We start from the raw sequence: 14,385 nt of genomic DNA, 5'->3' as shown, positions 1-14,385 counted from the left end.
AGTTTTTAGAATGGTGTCACTTTTGGGTATTTTCAGCCATATAGACCCCTCAAACTGACTTCAAATGTGAGGTGGTCCCTAAAAAAAATGGTTTTGTAAATTTCGTTGTAAAAATGAGAAATCGCTGGTCAAATTTTAACCCTTATAACTTCCTAGCAAAAAAAAATTTTGTTTCCAAAATTGTGCTGATGTAAAGTATACATGTGGGAAATGTTATTTATTAACTATATTGTGTCACATATCTCTCTGGTTTAACAGAATAAAAATTCAAAATGTGAAAATTGCGAAATTTTCAAAATTTTCGCCAAATTTCCGTTTTTATCACAAATAAACGCAGAATTTATTGACCTAAATTTACCACTAGCATGAAGCCCAATATGTCACGAAAAAACAATCTCAGAACCGCTAGGATCCGTTGAAGCGTTCCTGAGTTATTACCTCATAAAGGGACCCTGGTCAGAATTGCAAAAAACGGCAAGGTCTTTAAGGTCAAAATAGGCTGGGTCATGAAGGGGTTAAATTCAGATATGTCACTGTGAGGTGAATATGACACCATTGGGGTATTGTGGGCGCTGAAAGAGGGTGAGGGGGGACAGGGTACTGAGGGGGTGGATGTGAGACCATGGTGGTATTGGGTACTGAAGTGGGGGAGGGGAGACAGGGCACTGGTGGGAAAATGTGAGACCATGGGGGTGCTGTGGGGGCTGAAGGTGGGTGAGGTGGGACAGGGCACTGATGGGGTGGATGTGAGTTGATGGGGTATTGGGGCTGAAGTGGGGGAGGGGGGACAGGTCACTGGAGGCTGAATATTATAATGTTTTGTTATGATATTATATGTACTCCATCATGTAATATTTGCGGTCTGGGGAGGCTGGAGATGGGGGGGCTTTTGATACGTACCACCTGGGTATTTTATGAGAATTAGTATACAAAGCCCCCATACAGTAACCAAGAGCTGCATCACATTTGCAGCACCACTCCAGCATTTTTTTTTATTGCACTGCTGGAGCGGTGCTGAAAATCCACGTCCCCTGCCCCCAGTCTGATACCTTCTGGCATATTCATCTGTTTTTGTCTCTGTTCGGCTCCATCACCTGCAGTTTGTGACCTGTCCGCGGCTCCAGTGTTTCATGGAGCAGCGCAGAGGTCACTAATCAATGTGAGTCTATGGGAGCCTCGTTCTGGCCTCTTTCTCAATCTCAGGCTATGTGCACACATTGCGGATTTGGCTGCGGATCCGCAGTGGATTGGCCGCTGCGGATTCGCAGCAGTTTTCCATGCAGTGTACAGTACCATGTAAACCTATAGAAAAAGAAATCCGCAGTGCACATGGTACGGAAAATACCACGCGGAAACGCTGCGTTGTATTTTCCGCAGCATGTCAATTCTTTGTGCGGATTCAGCAGCGTTTTACACCTGCTCTTGTATAGGAATCCGCAGGTGTAAAAACGCAGGAGAAATCCTCACAAAAAAACGCAGGAAATCCGTGGTAAATCCGCATGTAAAACCCAGCACATTTTACCTGTGGATTTTGCAAAAACGGTGCGGAAAAATCCACACACGAATCTGCACATAGCCTCATAGTCTTACATTGAGCGCATCTGACATAGCTTCTAACTTCTGGCCAGTCAGAAACTGCGTTCACAGGTTTGGGCTGTGGGGCTGCAGCAGTGCCACAAAATAGTGAATACGCCGGAGGATGAGTAAATGACCGGGGACGGGGACTTGTGCTTATAACACCACTCCAGCGGTGGAAAAAAAACCCTGCTAGAGCGGTGCTTTAATAATAAGCAATTTATTACTATAAAGTTGAAAAAGGCTTGGAATAAATGTCTGCAGTCACTTTATGTGACTGCAGACTGCCAAATCATGACAGGGAGCTGCGGGCCCATCATACTGTGTATAAGGGCGCTGCGGGCCCATCATACTGTGTATAAGGGAGCTGCGGGCCAATCATACTGTGTATAAGGGAGCTGCGGGCCCATCATACTGTGTATAAGGGAGCTGCGGGCCCATCATACTGTGTATAAGGGAGCTGCGGGCCCATCATACTGTGTATAAGGGAGCTGCGGGCCCATCATACTGTGTATAAGGGAGCTGCGGGCCCATCATACTGTGTATAAGGGAGCTGCGGGCCCATCATACTGTGTATAAGGGAGCTGCGGGCTCATCATACTGTGTATAATGGAGCTGTGGGCCAATCATACTGTGTATAAGGGAGCTGCGGGCTCATCATATTGTGTATAAGGAAGCTGTGGTCCATCATACTGTGTACAGGGGAACTGTGAGGGACATCATACTGTGTACAGGGGAACTGTGAGGGACATCATACTGTTTAACGGAAGCTGCAGGCCCATCATACTATGTATAAGGGAGCTGTGGATCCACCATACTGTGTATAGGGAACTGTGAAGGCATATTGTGCATATGGGAGCTGTTGGCCCATTACACTGTATATAGGGGAGCTCTGGGGGGTATTATACTTTCTATAGTGGAGCTCTGTCAGCATTATAGGGGAGCAGTTGAAACATCATACGGTGTATCGGGGAGTTATAGATTCATCATACTGTGTATAGCGGAGCTGTGGGGCCTTATACTGTGTATATGGAAGCTTTGAGCTCACCATACTGTGTATAGGGGAGTTGTGGGGGCCTTATACTGTCTATAGGGAAGCTTTGAGCTCACCATACTGTGTATAGGGGAGCTGTGGGGGCCTTATACTGTGTATATGGAAGCTTTGAGCTCACCATACTGTGTATAATGGAGCAGTACATGAGGGAACTTGGGGGACATTATTAAATGTTAAGTGGGCACTACTAATGTTAAGTGGGCATTACTGTATTGTTATAGGGGCACTCAGAGTATTGCGACCATCAAAGTTGCATATCGTCACAATATGGCGGTAAAATCAATGTTCATTTTTGTATATAGATTTATTTTCAATAACAGCGCAGTCATATTCTGAGGTTCCACTATATTCTCAATTAGAGTGCGCAACCATAGCTGTAATCAGGGTTAGCTGGATAGGGGCCCACTCAGGTGTTTCAACCCCTCCCCCCCCCCAAAAAAAAAAAAAAAGATGAAACCTTAGCTACGCCTCTGGTAGGACTATATACGGTACCTATAAATGAAAAGGGCATAGCATTGAGTACATTTTCTTGAGACTAGTTTTGACCATGCGATCACAGAAGCATGCGGTGCAAATACTACCATTGTGCAATTTATGATATTTTCTTTTTCCTTTTTTTTTTCCAGGTGAAATAAATTTATTTCACTTGTTTTGCTTTTAAAGCAGCATGGTCAAAACACACTTAGCAAAACTGCTAATTTGTGTTAATACCGCTCGTAAATACTGTATAACCATAAGGGGAGGTTTTTTGGACCATGCAGCATTTATGTAATCAATCTTCTATGCTTCTTTGAATAATCCATCAAGTAAAACTGTACAATATTAAATTCACAGTTTTACTTTAGGTTGCCTAGACATCTCAATATTTTTTTTCCTTCAGCAGTCTACTACCAAGCTTCAATATTAAAAGTTTGTTTTCCATTCCATCCCCTACGTGTTTTGCCATGCAAAAAAAGGTTAATTCAGTTTGGGCAATCCAATATTGTTTTATATTGCTCCATTTCCGCTATTGCAAAAAAACTGTTTTAGCCATCATATTACGCTCGGTGTGCTGTTCCATGTATATTCCTCAGTTTCCATGTATGTTGTTATATTTTACTCTGCTGCCACCCAATGGCCTTTTTCTGTATGGCAGCTTGTTTTTCATGTATTTCTTGTCGGCATGTCTTACATCCGGTTCAGGGGTCAAATCTTCTCTTCCTCTGGCAGCCATTTCCAGTTTACTTTCTGTTGTGAGAGGACGTGCTTTTGAACTGGGCTTAGGAAGGCATCAGTCTTTCGACCACTCTCTCATGCTGCTCACACTTGCAGACACACTTGGTGCTACATCTTACTGTACCCTGTCTACCCTGCATTTCTGGAGAAGTTCTGTATTACCAGTTATACGCTGTATGTCCAGATCAACAAAATAAACAAGTCTGGATTACACAATCCCTGGAGTGCATCATCTCTCTGGACGCTGAGCAGCATTGGTCCTGTCTGCCTCATATCGAGGAAATGCGAAGGTACGATTATCTCTCTCACAACTCTTATTGGTCTGCGACACCTTCATTCGCCTCATGTGGGGACAGAACAGTCGAAAGACTGCCTTGAAGCCCGGCCAGAATCACCCTTATATCACTATTCACGTGCCCGCTCACATACTGCAGCCCTGCTCTGCTAAGAAATCTCCTGCAGCATCACCTCAGACTGCATTGTACATAAAGACTCTCTGTGTATTATACCGCACTGCTGCAGATCGTCGGACCGCAGAACCCCACAATTCTCCAACAACACCTTGGGAATCTTATCAGGGGGTCGCAACTAAGCTGCACCGCAATTTCCAGCCCCCAATTCAAAGGTTCATTTTCTTAAAGGGACAGCGCACCTTAAATCAAAATGGCCGAAAAGGACCTTCCACAGTTCCCCAATGCTGAAACAGAGCAAATACAACCTGATACTGTCCATTATGAAGACCAGGAAGCGGAGACCGCTTCCACAGCAGACCCAGATGCACGACCAGTACGTTCCATCAAGCCAACATTAAAGGTCCTCGAGAATTACTGTTCCACAAGGGATGAGTTCAATGACAACTTGGACGACCTATGGGAACGAGTCGCCTCCCTTATGTCAAGCGTCCAACGCCATAAAAATGATGCAGCGGGTTTACAGGACACTATAAGACAGCTAGACGTGGCCCACGGCAGATACAAGAGACTGTCCACAAAGTATGCTGCCTTCCTAAAAGAATCTAAAATCGACGAAGCCCTATCAGAGTTAAGCAAGGCAGATTCCACAGACAGAGAAAGGGACGCCGCCGTGCAAGACGCCAAAGATAAAGCGGAGCTTCGTATCACCCATCTGCAAGAAACTAGATCGCACAGGTCAGCCTCGTCTAAACACTCTGCTCGGTCATACAAATCATCCTGCTCAAGAACTTCAGCCCTCAGCGACAGAATCCTAGAGGCCCGTTTAAATGCAGAGTGGTCCAAACTAAGACGTTCATACACCGAAAAGAAAGCAGAAGCAGAGGCTCGAGCAAAGATTCTTCAAACAGAAGCAGAAGCGAAGAGAGCAGAAGCAGAGGCTCGAGCAAAGATTCTTCAAACAAGCAGAAGCAAAGAGAGCAGAAGCAGAGGCTCGAGCAAAGATTCTTCAAACAGAAGCAGAGGCTAGAGCAAAGATTCTTCAAACAGAAATGGAGGAAGAAATTGCATTAGCCGAAGTAAAAATACTCGAGCAAGCATTGAAGCAAAACCTCGACCCAATTTGCCTGCCACCACAGGAAGAAGACGACCCAGCTGTTCGTACCAGAGACTACGTGCAGAAACAGATACCTGCAGCGCACACCTTCTCCAGTGACGTTCAACCCAACATTGCGGAAACGTCCAAGTCAGCCCAACCTATGGTGCCAGTATCGCCCACAGCCCCTACAGAGACCCAAGACCAACGCCGTGATGTACCCCCTCAGGAGCAATCATCATCGCAAGACGACCACAAGGCACACTCCAGCCCGCCTCCACAGTTCAAGCAGCAGTCATCGGAATCTCTAGAGGTTAAACCACAGCTCAACCCTGCAGCGACATCATTCTACCCGGGAACAATTCACCCTTCCACGCCACACAGCTTATACGCCCGAGGGGCACCACAAGCTAATATGGTAACAAGGAGTGAAGGATCAGACATGTCCGAGTTTGCCAGGTTCATGGTGAGCAGGGAGCTAATCAGCACTAGCCTCTCAAAATTCGACGACCGTGCAGAGAACTACAGAGCCTGGAAAGCAATCTTCAAGGCCGCCATTGCTGATCTCAACCTATCCGCGGAGCAGGAGCTCGACCTCATGGTAAAATGGTTGGGTCCTGAATCCACAAACCGTATCAAGAGTCTTAGGACCGTCTATGTGGGGCAAGCTGAAACAGGTCTCGCTGCTGCCTGGCAGAGACTCGAAAGAACCTACGGCAGCGCTGAAGCCATAGAAAAGTCCCTATTCAAGAGACTGCAGAACGTTCCAAGGATCAACCTTAAGGAAGCCCACAAGCTTCTGGACTTAAGTGATCTGCTTAAGGAGCTGGAACTTGCTAAAAGAGACCCTCGTCTGTCAGGACTGTGCTACCTGGACACTGCCCATGGGGTGAACCCAATCGTCTCAAAGCTGCCACATAGTCTGCAAGAGAAGTGGGCAGTGTGTGTCTCCAGGTATAAAAGGTCACATGACGTCACCTTTCCTCCGTTCATTCAGTTCTGCAAGTTCATTGACGAACAAGCCCAAATGAGGAACGACCCTAGCCTCGACTTCCTGGAGTCTAACACTGCAGCTCCAGCAACACCTTCATCAAGGTATGAAAGCGTCGCACATAGACGCAAGGACTCAAGGAACAGTGTAAGCGTCAGAAAGACTAACCTGCCATCACCTGCAGTACCTGCCGACAAGCAGTACACTATTCCGTCGAGGGATAAGTCTTTCAATCGTGAGTGTCCCATTCACAAAAAACCACACTCACTGAACAAATGTAGAGGCTTCAGGTCCAAAACCATGCAGGAGCGCGAGAAAATCCTCAGCGAACTTGGGGTATGTTTCAAGTGCTGCGCTTCATCAGAACACATGGCCAAGGACTGTAAATCTGCCACTAAGTGTGAAGAGTGTCATAGCGACAGACACCCATCAGCCTTGCACCCAGGCTCAGTCACCGGCGAAACAGCAGTTGCAGTTACCTCTAGTCCCGCTACAAACCATGGCGGGGAGCCACAGAATCACGCCAAGTCCACCACAGCTGTGTCCTGCTCATGCTCAGAGGTATGTGGGGAGAATCAAAGTGCTAAATGCTGTGCCAGGATATGCCTAATCAGAGTCTATCCAGAAGGGCAACCAGAGAAGGCTGTAAAAATGTATGCCATCATTGACGATCAGAGCAATCGATCCCTAGCTGGACCTAAGTTCTTTGAAGCCTTTAGAATCAAGGGACCAGCAACGCCCTACACTCTGAATACTTGCTCGGGGCGCATAGAGACTAGCGGCAGAAGAGCACAAGGTTTCATCGCTTCTCCTGTCAATGAAGACGTAGAAATACCCCTACCTACGCTAATTGAATGCGATCAAATACCAGACCAAAGGGATGAGCTCCCTACCCCGGAAGCTGCTTTCCACCAACCACACTTAAGGCACCTAGCCAGCGTTATCCCACCTTTGGACACAGATGCTGAAATCCTACTTCTGCTCGGCAGAGACAATTTGAGGATACATAAGGTCCGCCAACAGTGTAATGGTCCTGACTACGCCCAGAGACTTGACTTGGGGTGGGTAGTCATAGGAAATGTATGCTTGGACCAAACAGGAGTCCACTCCTTTAAGACGTACGTACGCCGAGACGGGCGCACTACCTTCTGCAAACCATGTCCTCATCACTATGAGGTGAAGGAAAAGCTTCCAGATTCTGTACAGCTGCCTGATGTTATCCCTTCTCCCTATGCAGACGACTTGGGAAAATTGGTGTTTCATACCACTAAGGATGACAACAAAGTAGCCCCATCTATGGAAGACAAGGAATTTGTCAGGATAATGGACAATGAGTTCCTTAAGGACGAAACCAATCACTGGGTTTTCCCCTTACCCTTCCGAGCTACCAGGGTAAGGCTCCCGAACAATCGTGAACAAGCCTTGTCCAGATTTAACTCTCTCCAGCGCACGCTAAGCAATAAACCGGAGATGAAAGAACACATTGTCACCTTTATGGGCAAAATATTCCATAACAACCATGCGGAGCCAGCGTCTCCCTTAAAGGAAAATGAGGAGTGCTGGTACCTACCCTCATTTGGAGTATATCACCCGAAAAAACCTAAACAAATTAGAGTTGTCTTTGATTCAAGCGCCAAACATCAAGGCGTATCTCTCAATGATGTCCTCCTCACAGGTCCTAATCTGACAAACAACTTAGTAGGAGTGTTGATGAGGTTCAGGAAAGAGCCCATTGCCATCACCGCCGACATTGAACAGATGTTCCACTGTTTCATAGTCCGAGAGGACCACAGGAATTTCCTCAGGTTCCTGTGGTACAAGGACAATGACCCCAGCAAAGAGATGGTGGAGTATCGCATGCGGGTGCACGTATTCGGGAACAGCCCTTCACCCGCTGTGGCAACATATGGCCTGCGGAGAACCGCACAAGAAGGAGAGTCCGAGTATGGAACAGACGCCAGAGACTTTGTAGAGAAAGACTTCTACGTAGATGATGGACTAAAATCTCTACCTACAGAAGAAGCTGCAATCGACCTACTCAAAAGGACCCAACATATGCTGTACCGAGCTAAGCTTAGACTGCACAAAATTGCTTCAAACAGCCCGGCTGTCATGAGAGCCTTTGAGTCAAGCGACCACGCACCTGGATTCAAGGACATAGACCTGGGACCAGACCGTCCGCCTGTGCAGAGAAGCTTAGGCCTGAGGTGGAACCTGTCAGCCGACACCTTCGGATTCCAAATCAACTGTGCAGACAAACCATTCACTAAACGTGGTGTCCTGTCAGTGGTAAATAGCCTGTATGACCCACTGGGATTCGTAGCACCAATTACCATACAAGGTAAATCCCTTCTGAGACAGCTGTCCGAAACTGTCAAGGACTGGGATACCCCTCTACCTCCTGATAAGGAACCAAAATGGGAAACCTGGAAGCAGTCTTTATGTGCCTTGGATAAAATCCATATAACGAGATGCTACGCTGGAATCTCACTTGCTGCTAGCACTAGGACGGAACTCCATGTGTTCTCGGATGCATCCACGGAGGCCATTGCAGCTGTTGTCTACCTGAAGGTAACGGGATCTGACAATCAAGATCATGTTGGGTTCGTTTTCGGCAAAGCTAAGTTGGCTCCCAAGCCTGGCCACACTATTCCCAGGTTGGAACTCTGTGGGGCTGTGCTTGCAGTAGAACTCGCAGACTTTATACAGCATGAGCTGGACACTCACATAGATGACGTACAATACTACAGTGACAGTAAAGTTGTCTTAGGTTACATCTACAACCAAACAAGGCGCTTCTACGTGTACGTCAGTAACCGCATTGAGAGAATAAGAAGGTCTTCCAAACCTGAACAGTGGCACTATATCCCATCTGAACTTAATCCAGCCGACCATGCCACTAGACCTATGTCTATAAATTCCTTTGCTAACTCTTCTTGGCTTTCAGGTCCAAAGTTTCTGCTGGAACAGAAGGGAAGTGAATGTGTTCAGGAAGTCTTCAGCATCCAGGATCCGGACGATGATCCAGAAGTCCGCTCCGAGGTCAGTGCTCTGGCCACGAACGCTAAACGAACCTCCACCCTCGGTTGTCAGTGCTTCAAACGCTTCTCCAATTGGATGAAACTCATTAAGAATATTGCAAGGTTAGTCCACATTGCGAGATCTTATCACAAGCCACATGGAGACAAAGACTGTCATGGTTGGCACGTCTGCCAAAAAAAATACTACCAATCGAGGACATTCCGGTAGGATAAACTATGAACAGAACACTGCACTACTATTTGTCCATTGGATTACAGTGGGTCAGAGATAGTTTGGCCTAGTGCGGCTTCTCTGATCCGAAGATGGGTTTTCCATTGGATTATCTCAGGAACTGACTTAATGTCTTGTTTAAAGTTATTATTGCATTACATGCATGCTTGGTTTCATTTTCTAGGTTGTTGGACTTTATTTCACGGACATTAATATAGTGAAATCCTTTTCGGAATTTCAGACGGGGAGTGTGCTGTTCCATGTATATTCCTCAGTTTCCATGTATGTTGTTATATTTTACTCTGCTGCCACCCAATGGCCTTTTTCTGTATGGCAGCTTGTTTTTCATGTATTTCTTGTGGGCATGTCTTACATCCGGTTCAAGGGTCAAATCTTCTCTTCCTGGGCTTAGGAAGGCATCAGTCTTTCGACCACTCTCTCATGCTGCTCACACTTGCAGACACACTTGGTGCTACATCTTATTGTACCCTGTCTACCCTGCATTTCTGGAGAAGTTACTGTATTACCAGTTATACGCTGTATGTCCAGATCAACAAAATAAACAAGTCTGGATTACACAATCCCTGGAGTGCATCATCTCTCTGGACGCTGAGCAGCATTGGTCCTGTCTGCCTCATATCGAGGAAATACGAAGGTACGATTATCTCTCTCACAACTCTTATTAGTCTGCGACACCTTCATTCGCCTCGTGGGGACAGAACACTTGGAGCTTAAAGGGGTATTCTCAAATTGTTTCTGGAACAGCTCACAACTCTGCAGTCTCCTTTCTTTCTGGTTTGTGGCACTGTAGTCTTGGGCAGTATGGTGGCTCACTGGTTAGCACTGCAGACTTGCAGCACTGGAATCCTGGGTTCAAATCCCACCAAGGACAACATCTGCAAGGAAATTGTATGTTCTCCCTGTGTTTGCGTTGGTTTCCTCCGGGTTCTCCGGTTTCCTTCCAAAGACATACTGATAGGGAATTTAGATTGTGAGCCCCATTGGGGACAGCGATGATAATTTGTGCAAACTAAAGCACTGCGGAATATGTTGGCGCTATATAAAGATGGTTATTATTATAGTCTTAATAGAACTATAAAGCTCAGCACAAGTCATACTCATTCAGCCATCAGTGGGCTTTTTTGAGTCTATGTTATCACATAGCCCCAGACAGTAAGTGCCATGATTAGGAGAACTACCCTGGGAGAAGGATGCTGGGGGGATAATTTTTTTATTTATTTATTTTTTCAAGATTTATTGTTGCGTAGTTTGGTCGCAGAATAAACTTGTGAGAGTAGATTATATGGGGTAATTCTACTTTTATCTACACAGGACATGTGGTACATGCATCAGCTTCTAAATACAGAACAAAGTCTAAAGGACCTTGTACGAGAGAGTGCAACCAAAGTACTACAAGTATATGCATTACATTCAACTAACCATATAACAGTAACAACATCGCCATCTACTGTCAGAAATGTGTAAACTCCGCCTGCAAACAAATAAGTATGTATCTGTTGCATATCTGCCAATAAACAGCAGCTTTTCAGGAGCTGAGAAGGAGGAAGGTCTATTCAAATCAATGGGCTGGTGAGAGTTGATTAGTATATTAAATGTTAACACCTCCTGGAATGCAACTACTGCGCACTCTCAGCCAAGTCTGGGTGGGCATGAGTGTCACAGCTCCATGGAAACCATTTGTATACTATGAAAGCTAAAAACGCTCATTGCTGAGAAATTACAGCAGCTGGAAGAAGCAAGACAATAGCAAACTTGCTTATTTTCATGCTGTCTAAAGAAGGCAATCTAATAACTTGAAAAATCAGCTTTTTATATCCATCATGTTGCATTCAAAGCTTAATAATGGAAGACAAATTCACTGACTGACTGTTTTTAGCAGTATAGACAGTAAGCCTGAATTCTAACATCTATGTATCATCATGGTCCAACTATGGACTGCTATGCACAAAGTTGTTGAGGTTCCTCTAACCCAAACTCAACAGCCTCTTATATTACTATGATGCTGTAAATTTGGGGCACCTATGGCCTAACCATGTGAACACCTTGGTAATTTCAATGTTCAAAAACTGTTTAGGCTTCACATTAAAGCAATTAACAATGTTGGGATTGAGAACCTTGGACCCACCTGAGTAAATCATTCTGGGGGACCACCCTCCGTCAATTAAAAATGACAATAATTTGTATTTTCATTTTTGCTGTAATTTGTCATATCTGTCCAATCATCAGTTCTAACTCCTGCCACTTTTGAGATCGGTGACTACAAAAGATTGGAAAGCTTTGTGCCACTTTCTAGTAATGTACGAAACCCTGAGAATTCTAATAGCGTGTAAAATACACATTGTTAGTATTCTGCTCCATTTCATAGTCCTGGTGAGAACGTGACCACAAGTATGCAAATCGCATATGAGTGATCACATCACAACCTCAAAGACTGTGAAACACCGCAGAATCGTAATACATAGTTAAAATTCCCAATGTTACAGTCTATCGCTATATTTTTATTTTTTTGACCTGGAAAACACCTTTTTACTAACATTTTTGTCTAGTAAAATATCCTGATTCAACTTTCTTGTATATTTTTGTGTTTTCAGCTAACTATGGCAGGGTGGGATCTGCTTAAAATATTGCTTGATGAAGTCCAGGAGCATTCCACACTAATTGGAACGGTTTGGCTGACTGTGCTTTTCATCTTCAGAATTCTTATCCTTAGCTTGGCAGGAGAGTCTGTTTGGGGAGATGAGCAGTCTGACTTCACTTGCAATACACTACAACCTGGTTGCAACAATGTCTGTTACGATGAGGCTTTTCCTATATCACATGTCCGATACTGGGCGCTACAGTTCCTTTTCGTCAGTACTCCCACCTTGATTTACCTTGGGCACATTATTTTTGTCCAGAAGAGAAGAGAAACTGATGCAGGGGAATGCGGAAGAAAGAAGTGCTGCAACAGCAGAATCAAAGACTGAGAATAATAATACAAACACTCAAAACGTCTACCAAAAAGATAAAAATCCATGGACCCTTAGTCTACACCTATGCAGTCAGTGTGATTTTCAAAAGTGTATTTGAAGCTGGATTTGTTCTGGGTCAGTGGTATCTGTATGGTTTTGTGATGCCTGCAATTCTTAAGTGCTCAAGAGTGCCTTGTATACACGAAGTAGACTGTTTTGTTTCCCGACCCATGGAAAAGACCATCTTCATTATCTTCATGTTGGTGGTTTCACTCATATCTTTGCTACTGAATTTGCTTGAACTTATTCACCTATTTAGCAAACAGTTCCAAAAACGTGATTCAAGAATGGAAGTTTCTTGCTATTCTGTACATAAATCTACAAAAAAGCTTACCAAATGGAGGCAGTTCTCATCAGTCTTACACGAATCCTACACCAAGTGACCAAGAGCTACCAGTATACAGCAAGGGTTCTAATAGGATCACTGGCCAAGCATTCATATGGAAGAAAAGGTTAACCCTGCTGAGAAAGCAAAGACATTGTCTGATGGCTGGTCCCAAAGTGGTTTATCCATGATAGTTGCTGATAGTCCACTAGTGGCTAACTCTACTTTCACACTAGCGTCGGGCTCGGCCCATCGCAGTGCGTCGGGCCGAGGTTACCGACGCTAGCAGTGAATGCGCCGCACAACGGGGGCAGCGGATGCATTTTTCCAGCCCATCCGCTGCCCCATTGTGAGGTGCGGGGAGGTGGGGGAGGAGTTCCGGCCGCGCATGCGCTGTCGGAAATGGCGGACCGTCGGAAGCAAAAAACGTTACATGAAACATTTTTTGCTCCCGGCGGCCCGCCACAACACGGCGCAACCGTCGCACGACGGTTGCGACGTGTGTCATTGCGTCGCAATGCATCGCTAATGTTAGTCTATGGGGCAAAAACGCATCCTGCAGACAACTTTGCAGGATGTGTTTTTTCCCCTAAACGACGCATTGCGACGTATTGAAAAAAACGCTAGTGTGAAAGTAGCCTAACTTGGCATCCATTCCATGTAGCTCCCGTTCAGCTTGCAAACATCAATATATATATAGCTAATTCTAAAGAGCTTGCATGTTCGTTTTTTCAGATTGTAAAGATGACGGTCTAGGTATAATGTCTCCGGGGTTTGAAACTGTATATGACAAAACTCAATGATACTTTAAAAATATGTCACACAGCACAGTGGTTGCATTGTCACAATGTTAAGCATAACTTTATAAAATAAAAAAAAAACCACAATATTAGCACATTTTGAGCACTGTATTGTTTGTGACTTGGACAGAAAAGAAGTCAGAAGGCCCTGAACAGATACACAAAAATATAAGTTTTCCAGCAAATCAGTATGGAAAAATATAAAAACTTTGTAATGTTTTTATCCTCTCTTTTTTTTTTTTTTCTGGAACCCCACTTAATCTCTAAAATGACCTTATTATGAGTTCACTAGTCATAGCGTAACTCTTGCTAAAGGGAATCTGTCAACAGGTTTTTGCCACCTAGGGTAATCTGAGAGCACCATAATGTAGAGACAGAAACCCTGATTCTAGCAATGTGTCATTTACTGGGTTACTTGCAGCAGCTTTGATATCGCTGTTTTATCAGCAGCAGATTATCATTAGAGGACTTTATTCTTGCTGTGTGTTTATTTAAAATACAACTATAGGATTAATAATAGGTGTTTTATAGACGCCTCTTCATTACTAAGCTGTGGGCTTGATGTCACCAGAAAATACAAAGGTGACATCAACCCCACAAATATGAACCCCACTTGCCACCGCTACATGTCAAGT

At 44.9% G+C, this 14,385-nt stretch overlaps 2 protein-coding genes across 2 annotated transcripts in view; one reads left to right on the top strand and one right to left on the bottom strand.

The window, feature by feature from the left end:
• SRMS (src-related kinase lacking C-terminal regulatory tyrosine and N-terminal myristylation sites) overlaps positions 1 to 14,385 on the bottom strand; it is a 70,958-nt gene that overhangs the window by 32,724 nt on the left and 23,849 nt on the right. The window lies entirely within an intron of this gene.
• Positions 12,212 to 13,241, top strand: LOC138664428 (gap junction alpha-2 protein-like). The gene is given in 2 exon segments (XM_069751113.1): positions 12,212 to 12,536; positions 12,539 to 13,241. Coding segments are annotated over 2 exon segments (795 nt in total). The 3' UTR covers positions 13,009 to 13,241.

This window comes from Ranitomeya imitator, chromosome 2, assembly GCF_032444005.1.
Source record: "Ranitomeya imitator isolate aRanImi1 chromosome 2, aRanImi1.pri, whole genome shotgun sequence".
Lineage (NCBI taxonomy): Eukaryota > Metazoa > Chordata > Amphibia > Anura > Dendrobatidae > Ranitomeya > Ranitomeya imitator.
This window is presented reverse-complemented; position numbering and strand designations above follow the sequence as displayed.